Source organism: Oryx dammah, unplaced genomic scaffold (genome assembly GCF_014754425.2).
Source record: "Oryx dammah isolate SB20612 unplaced genomic scaffold, SCBI_Odam_1.1 HiC_scaffold_26, whole genome shotgun sequence".
Classification (NCBI taxonomy): Eukaryota; Metazoa; Chordata; class Mammalia; order Artiodactyla; family Bovidae; genus Oryx; species Oryx dammah.
Genome location: NW_024070210.1, coordinates 95,541,459 through 95,559,661, shown reverse-complemented (window position 1 = coordinate 95,559,661; position 18,203 = coordinate 95,541,459). Strand labels below are relative to the sequence as shown.

Here is an 18,203-nt window from a genome sequence, read left to right as displayed (position 1 = left end):
GGAGACTAAAGAGACATGATAACTAAATACAGTACAAAATTCTAGACTAGATCTTGTATTGGAGGAAGAATGCACTAAGGCTAAACTGACACAATTGAAATAGATAGTAGATTAAATTCTATGTTATGGTTCAAATTACTAACGTTTATAACTATGCTGGGGATAGGAAACAGAATATCCTTATTCTTAGGAAATAGTCACTGAAATATTTAGGTGTAGGAGTAACTTAAACTTACTCAAATAGGCAAAATAGTGATATGTATATGTATAGACAGAAAAAATAGAACAAAATGCTAAAACTAGGAGAATCTGGGCCATAGGAATAGTAGCACTCTTACTATTCTTGCAGCTTTTCTCCAAATTTGTTAGTTTTTTCCCAAAATGAAGTTGTTTTTTTTTTTTTTTAATAACAGCCAGTGCCTCTGTTCCCCTGAATTTTCTCTCTCCTTTGGTACTCTGCCTTCAGTCTCATAGCCTTCAGAAATGTGCTATTACAACTGTCTCAGTGAAGAGCAGAGGGAAACACTTACCACAACCGAGGTTTTATACAGAATATAGAACAAGAACAAAAGGGAGAATGAAATATAAATCACAATATACACCAGAAACACAGAATTAATACAGAAATAGAAAGAATTATATTTATAACAGTTTCAGATGCTAAGAATCAGAGTGAAGAATTTAAAGTCAGTAAAACCAGAGTTCTAATCAATATCAGCCATGTGACCTGGAGCAGGACATTTTACCTCTTTGTTCTTCGTGTCCTTATCCGGCACTGGGAGATATATTCTCAGTGCATGTAGGGAAAAAAGTGCTAGCAAAATTGTTGCTGGCCAAAATCTTGGCTTTCTCTGCCCACTGGCGCCGAATAGAAACTACAGAGACAGAGTTCAAAGGAAATAGAAAGGTGGCTTTAATTCTCAGCAAGCAGAGAGGGGAACACAGTAGGCTCACACCTCAAGAACCGTGCCTCCCGCCCCCATGAGAAGTCTAGGGGCTTATATAAGATGAGGGCTCATAGTCAGGAGTCAGTGATGAGGAACAAAGGTGTTAGGATCCTGATTTCTTCCTTTTGCACTGTTTCAAAGACAGTCATAGGCTGGCATCAATAACCGAGTAACTGAGTCTGGCAGTTTGGTGGCCCTGCGGCCTACTTTCTGATATGTAACTACAAGGGGAAGCGTGCTGTAAGGGTAAACTCCAGATCCAGGATGTATTTAGTGTACAGTCAAAAGAAAATAGGTGTAAATTATAGCTCCTGCAGAGTTAGGGGGCAGAAAAGCAAACTTAGTTACAGACCTGCAGAGTTAGGAGTAGCATCGGTGGCTCAGGGATAAAGAGTCTGCCTGCAACTCAGGAGACACAAAAGACACGAGTTTGATTCCTGGGTCAGGAAGATCCCCTGGGGAAGGAAAGAGCAACCCACTCTGGTATTCTTGCCTGGGAAATCCCATGGACAGAAAAGTCTGGCAGGCTATAGTCCATGGGGTCACAAAGAGTCAAACATGACTGAGCCACTGCAAAGTAAAAAGAGCTGGGAGTGTTCAGGCCTGCTCACTGTTCTCTTTATCTTCTTCTCAGGAAAGGGAAAGAAAAAACTTCATTCCTCTTTTTTCCTTTTTCACTGCAATAATATGAAGAAGATTCCTGAAAATGAAAGGTAAGGCGGGAAAACTAGATACCAAATAATCTCCCACCCCAAGATCTTAGTAATGTCATCAGTATTCTTTGCGGTCTGAAAAGCTTTGAGGTCTCTAAGAATTCTAGCTTTAAAGGGATAGAGAAGTGAATGGGGAAAGAAAAGGGCCATATTTCCTAAGGCTCCTCTCAGAACCTGTGCATTTTATGTGGACTCAGTATTTAAGACCTCATGGCACTCTCCCATGCTGCTGGTAGAAATGTAGATGTTAGAACTTCAGGTGTTTTGACAATACTTATTCAAATAAAAAGTGCATATGTGCACAGTGAAATTTGTATGGGGATGTTCACAGCAGTATTGTCCTAAAAGCAAACTCATGGACATGAAACGTCCACCAAAGTGATCAGTTGAATAAACTATTATATAATAACCTATATTAAAGACTGTATCCATTAAAAGAATGAGACATATGCATATACTTATGATTTCTTATATGTGTTTACAATAGAAAGCAAGTTATGTAAGGAATGCTACCATTTTGGGGGGTTGGGAGAGGGTAGGATACACGCATACCTGTCTACCTTTCCCAAGGCAATCAATTTACACTTAAACTACTGTGTGGATCACCACAAGCTGTGGGCAATTCTTAAAAAGATGGCAATACCAGACCACCTTACCTTCTCCTGAGTAATCTGTATGCAGGTCAGGAAGCAACAGTTAGAAGGAGACATGGAACAATGGACTGGCTTAAAATTGGGAAAGGAGTATATCAAGGCTGTATATTGTCACCTTGATTATTTAACTGATATGCAAAGTATATCATGTGAAATGCCAGGCAGGATGAATCACAGGCTGGAATCAAGATTGCTGGGAGAAATATCAACAACCTCAGATACATAGATAATACCATCCTAATGGCAGAAAGCAAAGAGGAACTAAAGAGCCTCTTGATGAGGGTGAAAGTGGAGAGTGAAAAAGCTGGCTTAAAACTCAACATTCAAAAAACTAAAACCATAGCAGCCAGTCTTATTATTTCATGGCAAATACAAGGGGATAAAGTGGAAACAATGACAAATTTTATTTTCTTGGGCTCGAAAATCACTGTGGATGGTGACTGCCATGAAATTAAAAGATGCTTGCTCCTTGGAAGAAAAGCTATGACAAATCTAGACAGCGTATGAAAAAGCAGAAACATCACTTTGCTGACAAAGATCTGTATAGTCAAAGCTATGATTTTTCCAATAGTCATGTATGGATGTGACAGCTGGACCATAAAGAAGACTGAGCACCAAAGAACTGATGCTTTCAAACCGTGGTGCTGGCGAAGATTCTTGAGAGTCCCTTGGACAGCAAGAAGATCAAACCAGTCAATCCTAAAGGAAATCAACCTTGAATAATCTTTGGAAGGACTGACTATTGCTGAAGCTGAAGCTCCAATAATTTGGCCACTTGATGCAAAGAACTGACTCACTGGAAAAGACCCTGATGCTGGGAAAGATTGAAGGCAGGAGGAGAAGGGGTGACAGGATGAGATGGTTGGATGGCATCACCGACTTGATGGATATGAGTTTGAGCATGTTCTGGGAGTTGGTGATGGACAGGGAAGCCTGGCGTGCTGTGGTTCATGGGGTCACAAAGAATCAGACGTCACTGAGTGACCAAAAAACAACTGTAACAGAGCAGAATGAGCACAGCCCTTAGCAGGCAGCCATATCTGTGCCTCATTACTCTGCAATCTGTAACTAGGCAACAGGTCTCGCTCAGCCATTGGTCAGTGCCTTAGTGGGTCCCCCTCCCCGACAAGCAACCAACTGTCAATGAGTGACCATTAGGGATGTGATTCAGACAAGGGTCAGTAGTCATCAGGTGGAAAGTGAGGTAAGAGGCAGATTCAGGCCTTCTCCTGGAGGGCCCAGGGAACAGACTGGGGACTATGTCCTGCAGAGCCTTGGAGCCCTGACTAAGGCCCTCCACTAGCCTTGGCCCAGGTCTTGAGACAGCGGTGAATCTCTCTCCCGTCCCTGTCTCTGTGACCTAATAGCAGTGACTGCTTGGGTTGCAGTCTGTGAGACCTGGTCTCTCCCATTTGGGTGGTCTGAGGAGACTGAGGGCCGGTTTGATTTGGTGCCTGGCTCCCTCAGAGATGACAGCTGGGCAAAGTGTGGAAACCTGATCCTGCAGGAGCTGCCAACTGAGATCTGCCTCCTCTTGGTCAGGACTGAGACCTTGGAGAGTGAAAGTTGTGCCTTGGGACCTAGCTCTTTCTTGTCAAGGCGGAGAATAACATTGTTTGGTAGGAGATTATAGGAACATTGTTACCTGATCATGACCTGACTTCAAGAGCAAAGGCTCTGGTACCAAGAAGTTAGCAACAACTTACCATGCCCCTCCCTCACCTTTTGTTTTTAAAGGGGCTTGCTGAAAGCTTTTAGTAACTTCAGGGTTCTTAGGGCATGAAGAACCCACCCATCTCCTTGTATGAACCTATAATAAACTTTTGCTTTTAAAGGGGCTTGCTGAAAGCTTTTAGTAACTTAGGGTTCTTAGGGCATGAAGAATCCACCTATCTCCTTGTATGAACCTATAATAAGCCTTTCTCTGTTCCAAACTCTTAATGTTTTAGTATTGACTGGCCTCGCTCTGCCATTGCATACATGGACTTGTGATTTGGTATCAAAGCTACCTTTGGAAGGCCTCACAAGAAATTTTACAGTATTTTTTTGTAAGGGGAATTTGGGTACATCAGAGAGAAGTAATCTCACTCTCCCACTTTATTCTCTCATTTTTTCTACATTTATTATCAAATGCACGTGTTACCTTTTTTAAAAGTCTTGTTTTTATGCAAATTTTCAGGGAATTTTTCACCACGGAAACACAGCCCCCAGCTCACTGGCCCTTCTCAAGCGACTTGTCTGGCGCTGGCAACTCACCACCCCTTTCTTTAGTAAGAAAATGCTGGACATGTGGTTTGAGGTATGGGTGTGAGGTGTGGGGACCAGTCCAAGGGGCATGAAAAGGCATTTACTCTTCACTCTGTGTATTTTATGTATTTTTGCATATATAATAATGCACATATAGAACAGCCTTCTAAACACAAGGAATTCGTCTCAAATCATCCCAACAGCCTTCGGCAGCCTCCTCTCCCCGCAGCAAGTGAAAAAGAGAGTCACTCAGTAGTATCCCATGGACTATACGGTCCATGGAATTCTCCAGGCCAGAATAGTGGAGTGGGTAGCTGGTTCCTCCTCCAGGAGATCTTCCCAACCCAGGAATCGAACCCAGGTCTCCCGCATTAGCACGTGGATTCTTTGCCAGCTGAGCCACCAGGGAAACCCCAAACCTCTAACCTATTTCCCCAGGGAAGTTCACCAGCTCCTCCTGCAGTAGGAAGTAGAGAGCCTTCGGCTCTAAGTGAGTGGGCTGAAAGGTGGGAGAAACCCAGTTTTTAACTGACAGCGAACTGAGGTTTAGAAGAATTGTGTTATTTCTTCCATTAAACAGGGATACAAATATATCTACCAAACAGTAGGTAAGGAGAAAATAAGGACCCTAAAAACCTCCTAATGGTTAATAGTGAAGGAAATTCCAAGCGGAACCGCGACCACTGGAAAAGGGAAAGGCGGGAGCGCGCTGCATGCTGGGACTTGTAGTCTCTTCCGGAAGTGGTCCACAGTGCGGGTGCGCGGAAGCGCGGCTGGTCTCTCCCGCGCATGCGTGCGGCAGCGGCGGCAGAGCTGATTGCCGCTAATATTACTGAGCCGGGGTCCGCGAATTCGTCATGGCGGTTCCCCAGGCGTCCATGGGACCCTCAGCCCTGGGCCAGAGCGGTCCCGGTTCGATGGCTCCCTGGTGCTCAGTGTCAAGCGGCCCTACGCGCTACGTGCTCGGGATGCAGGAGCTGTTCCGCGGCCACAGTAAGACGCGCGAGTTCCCGGCGCACAGCGCCAAGGTGCACTCCGTGGCCTGGAGCTGCGACGGACGTCGCCTGGCCTCGGGGTCCTTCGACAAGACGGCCAGCGTCTTCTTGCTGGAGAAGGACCGGTTGGTGAGCCGCTGGGACCCGGCCCAGGCTAGGGAGAGAGGGGGTGTGGTGAGGCGAGGTTGAAGAATGGCGTGAGTGAGTGGGGGTGAGGAGAAGGGAGGAGGAAGAAGGGGTGTGAGGTGAGGGGCGTGTGTGATGCGCGAAAGAGAAGTGTTGGGGGTGAGGCGGGGGGAACGGACTGATGAGAGGTGAAGATGGGGGTGGTGGAGAGGAGGGCTGGTGGTTGGGGTCGGGGGACGGTGTATAGGGAGTGTAATAGTAAGGAGGCGTGAAGATGAGCGGGGGGTGAAGGTGAGTGTGGAGGGTAAAGGCCGGTGGTGAGGATGGCGGGGAGACTTGTGGGGTGGTGAGGAGCGGCTGGGACAGTGGTGATGGGCTCCTGTGATGATGAGGAGAGTCATTCTCAAAATGACAGGGCCTCCGTGGACTTGAGTAAGCGGGTTGGGACCCTTGGTGGAAGAGTACGGGTAGAAAACCACAAAGGAGGAAGGCCAGGGAGGGATAAAGAGTAAGGGCATTGGTGTGGACCCGGTCCTCAGAACTGTTCACACAGTGGGGAGGAAGGGAGGGTAGGGTATTGGGAAGGGTTTAGGGGAAGTGACTTCGAAGGACTGGACTCTTTACTCATCCAAACTTATGTTGGTAGCCAGATACCTCGTTTTGAATAAGGTTAAGAAGTTACATGGGTAGGCGGGTACATATGGGTGAAGTGGTATCTGGATTTTGTTCTTTCAGGTCAAAGAAAACAATTATAGGGGACATGGGGATAGCGTGGACCAGCTCTGTTGGCATCCAAGTAACCCTGATCTCTTTGTCACTGCATCTGGAGACAAAACCATTCGCATCTGGGATGTGAGGACTACGAAATGCATTGCCACTGTGAACACTAAAGGTAACTGTTCAGAGGGCAGTAGGAAGATGAGCTACTGATAGTCATTCGTTTTAAATATCTTCTCTGTGCCTGGCCCTGTTGGTATGGGACATCCTCATCTGAATAAGACAGTCGCCAGCTCCAAGGACCTGAGAGTTTAGTGCAGGGAGAGACATATGTATTGAAAAAACTAACATAATATAACATGGTCATCCCGTAATGGATAGGTTTACAAGGTGGATACTGAGAATGGAAACACTTAAGTATGCCTGGGGAAGATAGGGAAGGCTTCACAGAATTTGAGCAAACCCTTAAGATAGACATATAGATGTAGTGGTCACCTTGTAGTGAGTCAGCAGCTCTAGCAGGGAACAGCATGTACTAAGGAGTGGAGAATTTAGGAAACTGCTGATAGGCTAGAATGACTGATCTTGGAATAAATGACTTTGACAGTTGGGGAGAAAATGGCCTGGAAGTTGTGTAGTACATTTATAGACTGTTCTTCCCCAGATATTGCCTTATAAACCTTGAGGCCATTTATTAAGTTATATTGGCTAAGATGTTATTGATTATAAGATGCATCAGTATTTTATGTTTCATTAGGAAAGAAAATAAAGTTTTACTAGATAGTCATGATACACCAAAAATTTCAAAATACATCCTGATGCATTCTAAAATACGTTACAGGTAATAAGGTATGAAAAAATATGCATCTTAGAATCAGTAAAGTTGATGAAATTTGTGGGCTACTGGACTTTGTTGGCGAGACTTGTACCTGGAGGAATGATATGGTTTCCCCAACTAGACGACTGGTGATATGTGAGTGATTTAAGTATGTAGATGAACATTAAAAACTGATTGTATATATATATATTAATGCCTACTAGAAAAAAAGAACTAGCTTATAGAATTTATTGCCAAAGTGAAGCTATTTAAAAAATTTGGAGGGGTCAGTTTTAATAAAAGTCTTGAAGGAATAAGTATAGCTATTACATGGATAGTTGAAAAATTGTGGAAATGGCATGTGAATGACTAGAGTTTGGGAAGTACAGGTATAAGAGAGAATTAGAGGCTCTGGTGTCAAGTACACATTAGACCTTGGCTCTGTTACTTCATAGTTTTGATACTTTGGCCCATCTCTCTTTCAGTTTTTCGTCTGTAAAATGGGGAGGAAAAATGGCCCTTAGAGACATGTGAGCACTAAAGGGGGAAATGTGTGGATGAGTGTGCTGGACTTCTGGTTGGTCCTACTGATGAGGGCCTTAGTGAATGAACTCTGGCGATAGCTCTAGTCTTTCTTTGATAACAAGATAAACTTCTGGAGGATCGTGGGCTAATAGTATCTTGCTGATCGTATCTGGGTTCCCAGGGGAGAACATTAATATCTGCTGGAGTCCTGACGGGCAGACCATCGCTGTAGGCAACAAGGATGATGTGGTGACGTTCATTGATGCCAAGACACACCGCTCCAAAGCAGAGGAGCAGTTCAAGTTTGAGGTCAATGAAATCTCCTGGAACAATGACAATAACATGTTCTTCCTGACAAATGGCAACGGTTGTATCAACATACTCAGGTGAGGGGGTTCTGAGTTTAGGGGACTGTCATGTCTTTGCACTGGGTGCTGTAGTGGATCCCGAGATGAATTCGATGCGAGTCTATCCTGAAGGAGCCAGAAGGACAAACAGTTGACTGTTGAACAACATGGATTTAAACTACCCAGGTCCCCTTACCTGTGGATTTTTTCAGTAGTAAATACTGCAGTACTACATGATCTGAGATTGGTTGAATCTGGGATGCAGAGCCACAGATACAGAGGAACCATGGATACAGAGGACCAGTTGTAAGTTATACATGAACTTTTAACTGTGTTTGTTCAACCCCTGTCAGATCGACCCCTGACTTTGTTCAAAGATTGACTGTAATAAGGAATTCTAACCTCTTGAGCACCTTTGAGCTAGGTACCTTATATTTTACTGAATCTGGAGAGAAATCCTAGGGAGCTGAGGATGGTGTACTTCTCATTTCACAGATGAAGATCAGGGATCTCAGAGGGGTTAAGTGACTAGTTAGCTAGTGAGCACTTGAACTGGATGTACCTTGAAGTATAGCTAATTTGTACTTTCAAAGTCTCAGTTTAAATATCACTTTCCCTCCAGGGAAGCCCTCTTCATCCCCAAGGTTAGAAGCTTATTTTATGTACTTATGTTGGAAGCATTTCTCATTCTATATTATAAATGCATATTTCTTTGTGTCTTCTAGTAGACCAAATTCTGTGAATTAGGAGCTGTATTTAACGTGTTTACTGTTGAATCCCTAGTGCCTAGCCCAGTACCTGCTACACACAGTCAGGATCTTAGTAAATATTCTCTAAATGAATGAAGTTGTGGAACTGAAGTTTCAGTCTATCTGATTCTGTTCTTTCTGCTGTCCTGGGTGGACACTGCAAGGCAGAGTGTGCTAGGCCCTGTGTTAGAGAGATTGGGAGTTTGCTGTAGAATCCCAAGGATTGACTGTGGGGCTTGGGAGTTGAAGGAGGCAGCTTCTGAGCTTGACCTTGAAAGATTAATAGAATTTTAAGAATCAGCAAAAGGGAACTGGGCAATGGACAAAACAAGTATGAATGAACATAGCTTAGTTGGAAAGTAGTCAGTAGATCAGAATTGCTGGGAGTGGTGGCAGATAAAGTGTCTGAAGAGAGGTCCTGAAACAGGAAGAGAAAGTTGAAGTATAATTTGGTACCAGATTATTTGGCTCTGGAATTCTATGCTTAGTAACTTGAATTTTACTCTGTAGGCAGTTTTTTTTTTTTTTTAAGCTTTTGTATTAGAAAATAAAACAGATGTAGAAAACCATAAAATGCAAGTATATAGCTTAATGAACTATTATATGCATAACACCTGTGTAATCCCACCAAGTCAAGAAATATTGCTTTGCTTGCCATCTCAGAAGTCTTTCCATGGGCTTTGTCCTAATCAAAAACACCCTCCTTGAAAAGCACTGTCTTGATTTTTATATTATTTCTTTATAGTTTTGCTACTAAATGTGAATTTCTGGATAGTCTAATTCTGCCCATTTAAAAAAGTGTGATATGCCTTTTAAGTCAGTTAAACTATGGAGTCTCCTTCCTTCCCTTTGTTTTACTAGAACTTAACTGTTAAAAAAACAGACTGTTAACCTGGGGAGCTTGTCCCAGTCTGGATTTTGCTGATTCTGATTGCTTGCTTATTTAAGAGTCACTTTGTCTTATCAGTTTGGTTACCCAGTAATACAGTACGTTTAAAGAAGGCATGATAAATGCTTGATGATTTCCCTTTGTCATTAGGTAATTAATTAGTTCTCTATTGATTCCAAAGATAATCTGCCACTTTTTTTTTTTTTAAAGAAGGATTGTTGTGGGTCTATGTATTTAAGCATAGTAGATGTGTTTCAGTCTGTCATAATCATTATCCTTATTGAAGCTGAATTTATCTTTGGCACACGGAATCCTCTTCAAGTTGGTTCCTGAATCATGTTTTTTAACATAATCCTCATAGTCTTCAGTTTCTTGCTCTCTCATGTAACAAGATATGCAAAGTTCTTCATCCTGTGTATTTCCTGTCTCAAATCTTTAATTAGAAAATTCCCAGAGAATCCCTGGATTCTTTCACTAGAAAATATTAAAACTCAGAACGTCCATATTGTTGAGTTGATCATTTCTAGACCTTTCCAGTAGACAGAGCTAGGAAGCATATGTATGTACTTAAAAGACAAAATAATTTGTAAATTCATACATATAACTTCCAGTTAAAATCTCTTTGCTCCCAAGCTAAGTATTCTGATTTTCAGAAATGCAGGGCATTATAGAATTTGAGTTTCCCATGGTTACCTACTACCTTCATCCCCTGTTACACACACAGATATTTAACAGTAGTACTACTACCACCCATGTAATTACTTAAAATTGTAAATTTTGCTTTTAGAATATGTCTTCCTCCATTAAAAAAAAAAAGTTAATACTACATGTTGTCAGCTTACATGGTTATTACATTACTTTTAAACATATATAATTTCTACAAGAGACTATATGTATTTAACGTTCATCACCAACCTTGGGCTGGTAAGTCTTCAGTCACTGATTGTCACAGCTTACTCTCCAGTTTCGATTCCTCAAAAACTGTTCAAGGGGAGCAATGTTCCCTGAGTTCATACGTATCATAACTTACATACTTATAAAACTTAAGAGATACTTATATTGTGCTGCCTCTTTGAACACTTTATAATTGATAGCTTTGCAAGATATAAAAACTTTGATTCATATTTTCTTACTTGTTTTACCTTTTTACTCCATTTTCTTTTGGTATAAAGTGTTACTGTCAGAAGGCTGCTGATAATCTAATTTTTTGAAAGTCCATTATTTTCAGCTCCTTATTGCAAAATTCAAAGTTAAATTGAAGAAAGTAGAGAAAACCACTAGGCCATTGAGGTACGACCCTTATGATTATACAGTGGAAGTGACAAATAGAGTCAAGGGATTAGATGCAATAGAGTGCCTGAAAATCTGTGGACAGAGGTTCGTAACATTGTACAGGAGACAGTGACCAAAACCATCTCAAAGAAAAAGAAATGCAAGACAGTAAAATGGTTGTCTGAGGAGGCCTTCCAAATAGCTGAGAAAAGAAGAGAAGTGAAAGGCAAAGGAGAAAGGGAAAGATACCCAGCTGAGTGCAAGGAGAGATTGGAAAGGCTTCTTAAGTGAACATGCAAAGAAAAAGAGGAAAATAATAGAATGGGAAAGATTAGAAAATCTTTAAGAAAATTGGAAATATGAAGGAAACAATTTCATGAAAAGATGGGCACAATAAAGGACAGAAATGGCAAGGACTAAACAGAAGCAGAAGAGATTAAGAAGTGGCAAGAATACTCAGAAGAACTGCACAAAAAAGACCTTAATGACCTAGATACTGTGATGATGTGGTCACGCACCTAGAGTAAGACATCCTAGAGTGTGAAGTCAGGTAGGCCTTAGAAGCATTACAATAAACAAAGCTAGTATAGGTGATGGAATTCCAGCTGAACTATTTCAAATCCTAAATGATGATGCTGTTAAAGTGCTGCACTCAATATGTCAGCAAATTTGGAAAACTCAGCAGTGGCTACAGGACTGGAAAAGGCAGTTTTCATTTCATTCCCAAAGAAGGGCAATACCAAAGAATGTTTAAAACTGTCACACAGTTCCACTCATTTCACATGCCAGCAAGGGGTTGATTCTTTTGAACTGTGGTGCTGGGAGGAGACTCTTGGACAGCAAAGAGATCAAACTAGTCAAAAGGAAATCAACCCTGAATATTCTTTGGAAGGACCGATGCTGAAGCTGAAGTTCTGATACTTTGACCATCTGATGGGAAGAGCTGACTCATTGGAAAAGGCCCTGATGCTGGGAAAGATTAAGGGCAGGAGGAGAAGGGGACAACAGAGGATAAGATGTTTGGATGGCATCACCAACTCAGTGGACATGAGTTTAAGCAAATACCAGGAGATAGTGAAGGACAGGGAAGCCTGATGTGCTGCAGTCCATGGGGTCGCAAAGAGTTGGACACTGCTTAGCTGCTGAACAACAACAAAAAGTCTTTGTGTTGGTTAGTCTGGGTTCATATTCTTAAGTATGTAGTGTGTTGTTTCAGTATATTTTTGAAATCTCTTTATTTCAGGAAAGCCTTGATTTACGGTCTTTGATACTTATTCTGTTGTCTTTGGTTTTCTTCTTCAGTGTCTCCTATTTCTATCTTAGTACCAGGGTCATTTCCCCCAGTTTGATTGATGTCTGTTTTGTTTTTCAGCTACCCAGAGCTGAAGCCTGTGCAGTCCATCAACGCCCATCCTTCCAACTGTATCTGTATCAAGTTTGACCCCATGGGGAAGTACTTTGCAACAGGAAGTGCAGATGCTTTGGTCAGCCTTTGGGATGTAGATGAGTTAGTGTGTGTTCGATGCTTTTCCAGGTAAGCAGCTCTGCCAGCACTTTGCTTGTTGGATAAGTTAGTTTTATTTCATTTTGAGTGAAGTTGGGCCCTCCTCTTTGGATTATTCTAATGTCTCCTCTGTCTGGTCTGCTCTGCTATAGGCTGGATTGGCCTGTGAGGACCCTCAGTTTTAGCCATGATGGGAAAATGCTGGCTTCAGCCTCAGAAGATCACTTCATTGATATTGCTGAAGTAGAGACAGGTAACTAAACCCTCACTATCTTAACGAGACTCCTCTGTCATTCGTTCTTGGCCGTGAGAACTCCTATCCTGTGATTTCATCTCTGTTCCTTACTACTTTGCCAGTATTAGCATAAATGCATTTGCCTTCTTAAGGCAAGTGTGTTTATTATGACTATTATCAGGTAATGAGGGAGCAAAGATTTAGGAAAGAGAGGGGCAGGTCTGAAAGAAAGTGATTAAAGAAAACAGTTTGCTTTTTATTCACTTTTAATTTTTCCATTATAATATTTTTTCAAAATTTTTAAAATACAGAAGGGAAGAATGAATGAGTGGATGGATGGATGGATGAGTGATCTCACCATTTAAATACTGCCTCTTTTAGCAATATGGTATATTTCTTTTTGTCTTTTGCCTGTATGTTGACTTATATATTTTACAATTTAAGAAATTATCAAAGCACATGTGATTTGTTTTAAAAAGCAACAAGACAGAACTTGAAAATAGAAAAATGAGTATTTCTTCAGGTTTATTTTTAATATAACTTTATTGCTTTTGGAAATACATGATACTTTTGTAAAAGAATTCAAACTATATAGAAAACTTCAAAGAAAGTATGTGTGTGTGTGTAGAAACAGTATTATAAAAACAGCTTTATCGAAAAATTCACATACCGTCTAAATTGACCAATTTAAAGTGTATAATTCTGTGTATCCTGCATTTTTAAATCAACACCACACTGTGAACACTTTACTACATTAATCCAGCTTTAAAAAGTGGCTTTGGAAAAACCATGTTTAATTTCAACAAGCAGGCAGGATAAAAATTTTGGAAAAAGAATTTTATTTGCAAGGCAAGTGTGGTTGAGTAGAAAGATCTGTGGCTTCAGACAGACTGACTTTCTGTGCTGACTCTGTTCTTTCTCTCCCTTTTTTTTTTTCGCTGCTGCTTCTTTGAGGTGTAACTTAACTGTTCAGTTACCTGTTTCTTTATAAAATGGGATTTAAAACCATTACTTGTGTTGATGGATAAAGTTGTCATACTTTAAGATAAGTATAATGCATCTGATTCATAAGACATGCTCAACAAAGAGCTGACATGGCAGTTTTTTTAGGAAGTGTAGGCTAGGGCTCAGAGCATGGGCTGTTAGGTTCAGATCCTGCTCTGCCACCCGACTGCCTTGTGACCCCTCTGTACCTCAGTGTTCTCTGTAAAACGGGGTAGAATTGTTCGTATCCTATAGGACTGTTATGCAGATTAAATGAGTTAACATAGGTAAGTACTTAATGAGTGTGGTCTACTGTTAACATACTGATTGATATCCCTATATTGATTTTTATAGGAGACAAGCTGTGGGAGGTTCAGTGTGAGTCCCCGACCTTCACCGTGGCTTGGCACCCCAAAAGGCCTCTGCTGGCGTTTGCCTGTGATGACAAAGATGGCAAATACGACAGCAGTCGGGAAGCTGGAACTGTGAAGCTGTTTGGGCTTCCCAATGATTCCTGATAGGAGGACCCAGCGTATGGCAGAGGCTTCCGTTGTATAGTTAGTTTGGTCTGTTCTCTGGGGGTTGGTGGGCACCTAAAGTATTTATGAATCGGTATAAATTGTATCAGTGTTTGGTTCGGCTGCCCATCCCGGTCGTTCCCTGCCCCTTGCAGTGATGACACCAGCATGCCTTGTCCTCTGGGGACTTCCTGTCTTCCTACTGTTGGGCGTGTGGTGGGATTTGTTGGGCTTGGTTCTGCTTGGACAGTATGTAGTTTGGAGACGTAGGTGAGGAAGGGTGAGATGAGGTTGGAGATTTTTTATAATAAAAAAGTACATATTAATAATTTTGAGAATTGAACATTTAATAAAACTGACTTTTTAATTATGGGACTTCTAGGACTTTAAAAATTATGGCAATATTATCCTTGTTATTTTCTTATGTCATTATAGGGAGTGTTGTAGTACTGTATTTTAAAAAAGTTTCCGATGGGATTTAAAGGTTGTAATCCTGTCATTTAATGTTGTAAGCAAGAACTCGATGGTTTGTGGTGTGAAATGCGTGGACAGTGGCACTCTGATAACATGTTGAGTCATCACTTGTTTATGTCTACGTGTACCTGGCCTTATTCTGCAAAGATTTGTAGGCCACAGATTTATGATAAACATTGAGGAAAAATAGTAAAATATATAATTTTTATATATTAAAAATATAAGTAAGAAATAAGAAATTATGATACGACCTATAAATTAGAATGGGAAGTCAAGACTGGGGGGAATTAAAATAGAAACCTGCAGAGAATAAGAACCTAATTGAATGATTGAACTAAAATTTGGCTCTGTACTCCCCGGTGGCAAAGTGAAGAAGGGGCTAAGTCAGCTAATTCTTATTAAAATAAGCACATGCGAGCTCCCTCAGGGAAGGCACAGCTTTTAATAGCTCTTATCACCAGAAGAAATGGCTCATGTAGGGGGTTGTTATCTGTGAGCAGCATCTTGATTTCATTGTGTTTTAATGGATTTCAGCTTTAAAAAGAAAAACCAAATCAAATATACCTCAGAAAGTGATGTTTGTGGGAAAATTTGGAAAAAGCCAAAAGAAAACTCATATTTCTAACACCAGGAGATAACCATTTTTCTGCTAATAAGCATTTTTACATATACGCTTCTAGGAGTTTTCTTGTACTCATGTTTTTTATATAAAAACATGTTTAGAAAAATCTTGGGTAGACAAATCAAGTATGAGCAGATAAAAGCATACAAGGTGCTCAGCTCCATGTTTGGCAGTATATAAATCACCAAGTCTTAATAGGCATTTTTAATTATCAGACATACCCTGTGTGTCTGGTTTTGTAATGACCACTTCACTCAATTTTTGCAACGACCTTCAGAGGTTGGGTGTTACTACTGTTTCACTACCTCAGGGAGTTCAACTCAGGGTTACTTATTAAGTGACAGTATTCAGATCTAGGTTTGCTTAAAGGCCCATATGCCTTCTGTTGCAATGGCTATTCTGGTTCCATTTGTGCTTCCCATTTGACAGATGAATGAACCTTGGCTCTGAGCTGTTAAGTCTTGGTGCGGGTTAGCAGATGATCAGTTGAGCTCCATCTGCAGGCTCGGTAGTATTTCCTGCAGCCTGGAACAGCCTCTGCCTCCACCTTCCCTGGAGAATGGTTTCTTTAGTTGCAAACCAACTAGCCACCTCATTGTGTAAGAAGTTCAGATTTGCTGCGTTGATGACCCCATTGCTAAATTGACTAGAATTACAAGTCAGATTGAGATTATGGTGTCTCTTGCCGAGATCCTGGATTTTCTGTGGCATGAGAGCCAGGGAAGGATGGAACTTACCAAGTGTTAAGCTTCTGTGAGGTGTACGTGTGTGCCTTGAGGATTGTTCCCTCCACCCTAGTGTGTGGAGGGGGAGGGTTGTGCAAGGAGCTGTGTGTGGGGGAGTGGTGGGAGCGGGAAGGTTCCTGGCAGAGTGTTGGGAGGCTAGAGCAGGGTTAGATCCAAGGAGCAGGCAGGCAGGAGCAGGCTGTGCTCTCCAGTCAGGAGACTGAGATGTGGAGGACCAGAGGGTGGGTCACAAGAGGCCATTTCTGGGAGTTCCCAGAGAGGGTGCGGGGGTGGGGGTGGTGTGTGTAGCTGGTTGGGGTGTGGTATGTGTGTAGCTGGTTGGGGTGTGATGTATGGGTGAACTCGGTGTGTGTGTGTGTGTAGCTGGTTGGGGTGTGGTGTGTGGGTGAGCTTGGTGTGTGTGTGTAGCTGGTTGGGGTGTGGTGTGTGTGTAGCTGGTTGGGGTGTGATGTGTGGGTGAACTCAGTGTGTGTGTGTGTGCACACGCGCATGTGTGTTGTTAGGAGAATGAGAGGAGGCAAAGGGTTTGTGAAGCGCCTCGCACAGCGCCTGGCCCATGGAGATGCTTCATACAGCCCTGCCCTGTGAGGAGGAGCAGCTTCTAACGAGAACACGGGCCACCTGGCTGCCAGAGAGAGGCCATCAGTCTGTCAGCTTTCTCGGCTCTGAACGCCGGCGCGGCACAAGCCAGTTCATCCTTCCAGGAGTAGGTGCTGGGCAGGAAGGAGGCTTATCCATCACACCCTGGGCCTGGGGGGAGGTCCAGAGGAGAAATGTTAGACCTGCTTCCTGCGGCATCCGTTGGGGCCATGATGGATGTGTGCGCCTGTGAACAAGTGGAGCAGAAGCGACGAGTGCGTGTGCGGCAGTGAAGGAAGAGCAGGGGAGGGTAAAGCTCTGTTAGCTGAGGTTTCTGGAGGGATTGGATGGGGAGGAGGTGGACACAGTGCGAGTCTTCACTATGGGGGTGTGAATATTGGGCAGAGGATGTGGGAGATGGGGTGCTGTGCGCTGGAGGTGGTGGCAGGGTCCTGGGACGTAGGGTGGGTTGGTGGGATGTGAGATGAGCTTGGGCTTCCCTGGTAGCTCAGTTGGTAAAGGATCCACCTGCAGTGCAGGAGACCCTGCTTCGATTTCTGGGTCAGGAAAACCTGCTGGAGAAGGGATAGGCTCCCACTCCAGTAGTCTTGGGCTTCCCTGGTGGCTCAGCTGGTAAAGAATCTGCCTGCAATGTGGGAGACCTGGGTTCAGTCCGTGGGTTGGGAAGATCCCCTGGAGAAGGGAAAGGCTCCCCACTAAAGTATTCTGGCCTGGAGAATTCCGTGGACTGTATAGTCCATGGGGTCCCGAAGAGTCGGACACGACTGAGCGACTTTCCCTTTCCCTTTAGGGGGGAGAGAGGGAGAGTGGATAACTACAGTTTGGACTGGTTGGTAGTGTGGCCTGGTGAGTAGGGCAGAGTCTGATGGGTGTTGGGGGAAGTTCTTGTTCTGTTACCACTAACTGGGAGACTGGTGAAATTGCTTCACCTCTGTAGCTGCAGTTTGCTTACATTTGTACATCCGTAATGGCTGTACAGCTTCTAAGAGTTAAATGAATTGGCCTGTGTCAAATGCCTGGCACACTGTAGATGTTTAGTAAGTAGCTACTGTTGTTCTGTAGGTATTATACCACATCGGTATAAACCCTTGTACCATACAGAGCTTTCTTGCCTCCTAAGCTCATCACATTTTGTACAAAAAAAGGTGGGGGTTGGATGGGCAGGGATTTGGAGAAAATGAATATTTAACACACTTTAGCCACTTTTGAACTAAGGCCCTTTGTTAACGTTTGGGGACACTAAACTGAGACGTGCAAATTTACTAGCAGTGCACATGTTTGAAATTGTTGCTGACATGGAACCACAAGCTGTTGAACCTCACGAGGCATCCAGCATCTTGTCTCTCATCCCTTAGGAGCAGCAGGCAGAGTGTGAAAGCATGCTCGCCCGACCGGCAGTGTCACAGCACAGAGTCATCAGCTGGAGCTCACCTTAGCTGGAGTGGCAGGAACATCCCTGGGGTCCCTGTGCATTTGCCAGGAACAAGTTGCTAAACTTGGTTTCCCGTTCCCTTCTTGAGAAA

General features: G+C 42.8%; 1 protein-coding gene across 1 annotated transcript; it reads left to right on the top strand.

The window, feature by feature from the left end:
- Positions 1-5,322: 5,322 nt before the first annotated feature.
- Positions 5,323-14,564, top strand: LOC120853624 (THO complex subunit 3). The gene is made up of 6 exons (XM_040227591.1): positions 5,323-5,684; positions 6,417-6,573; positions 7,922-8,126; positions 12,370-12,531; positions 12,654-12,754; positions 14,075-14,564. Exons 1-6 carry the CDS (start codon positions 5,418-5,420, stop codon positions 14,236-14,238), a joined length of 1,056 nt encoding a protein of 351 aa, XP_040083525.1. The 5' UTR covers positions 5,323-5,417; the 3' UTR covers positions 14,239-14,564.
- Positions 14,565-18,203: the final 3,639 nt, after the last annotated feature.

What these genes read in the sequence shown, in the direction of transcription:
- LOC120853624 (XM_040227591.1), top strand. Translation starts at nt 5,418, where the DNA reads ATGGCGGTTCCCCAGGCGTCCATGGGACCCTCAGCCCTGGGCCAGAGC. An exon ending in GGTTGTATCAACATACTCAG is followed by an intron (nt 8,127 to 12,369) that starts GTGAGGGGGTTC and finishes TTTGTTTTTCAG; the next exon opens with CTACCCAGAGCTGAAGCCTG. An exon ending in TGTGTTCGATGCTTTTCCAG is followed by an intron (nt 12,532 to 12,653) that starts GTAAGCAGCTCT and finishes GCTCTGCTATAG; the next exon opens with GCTGGATTGGCCTGTGAGGA.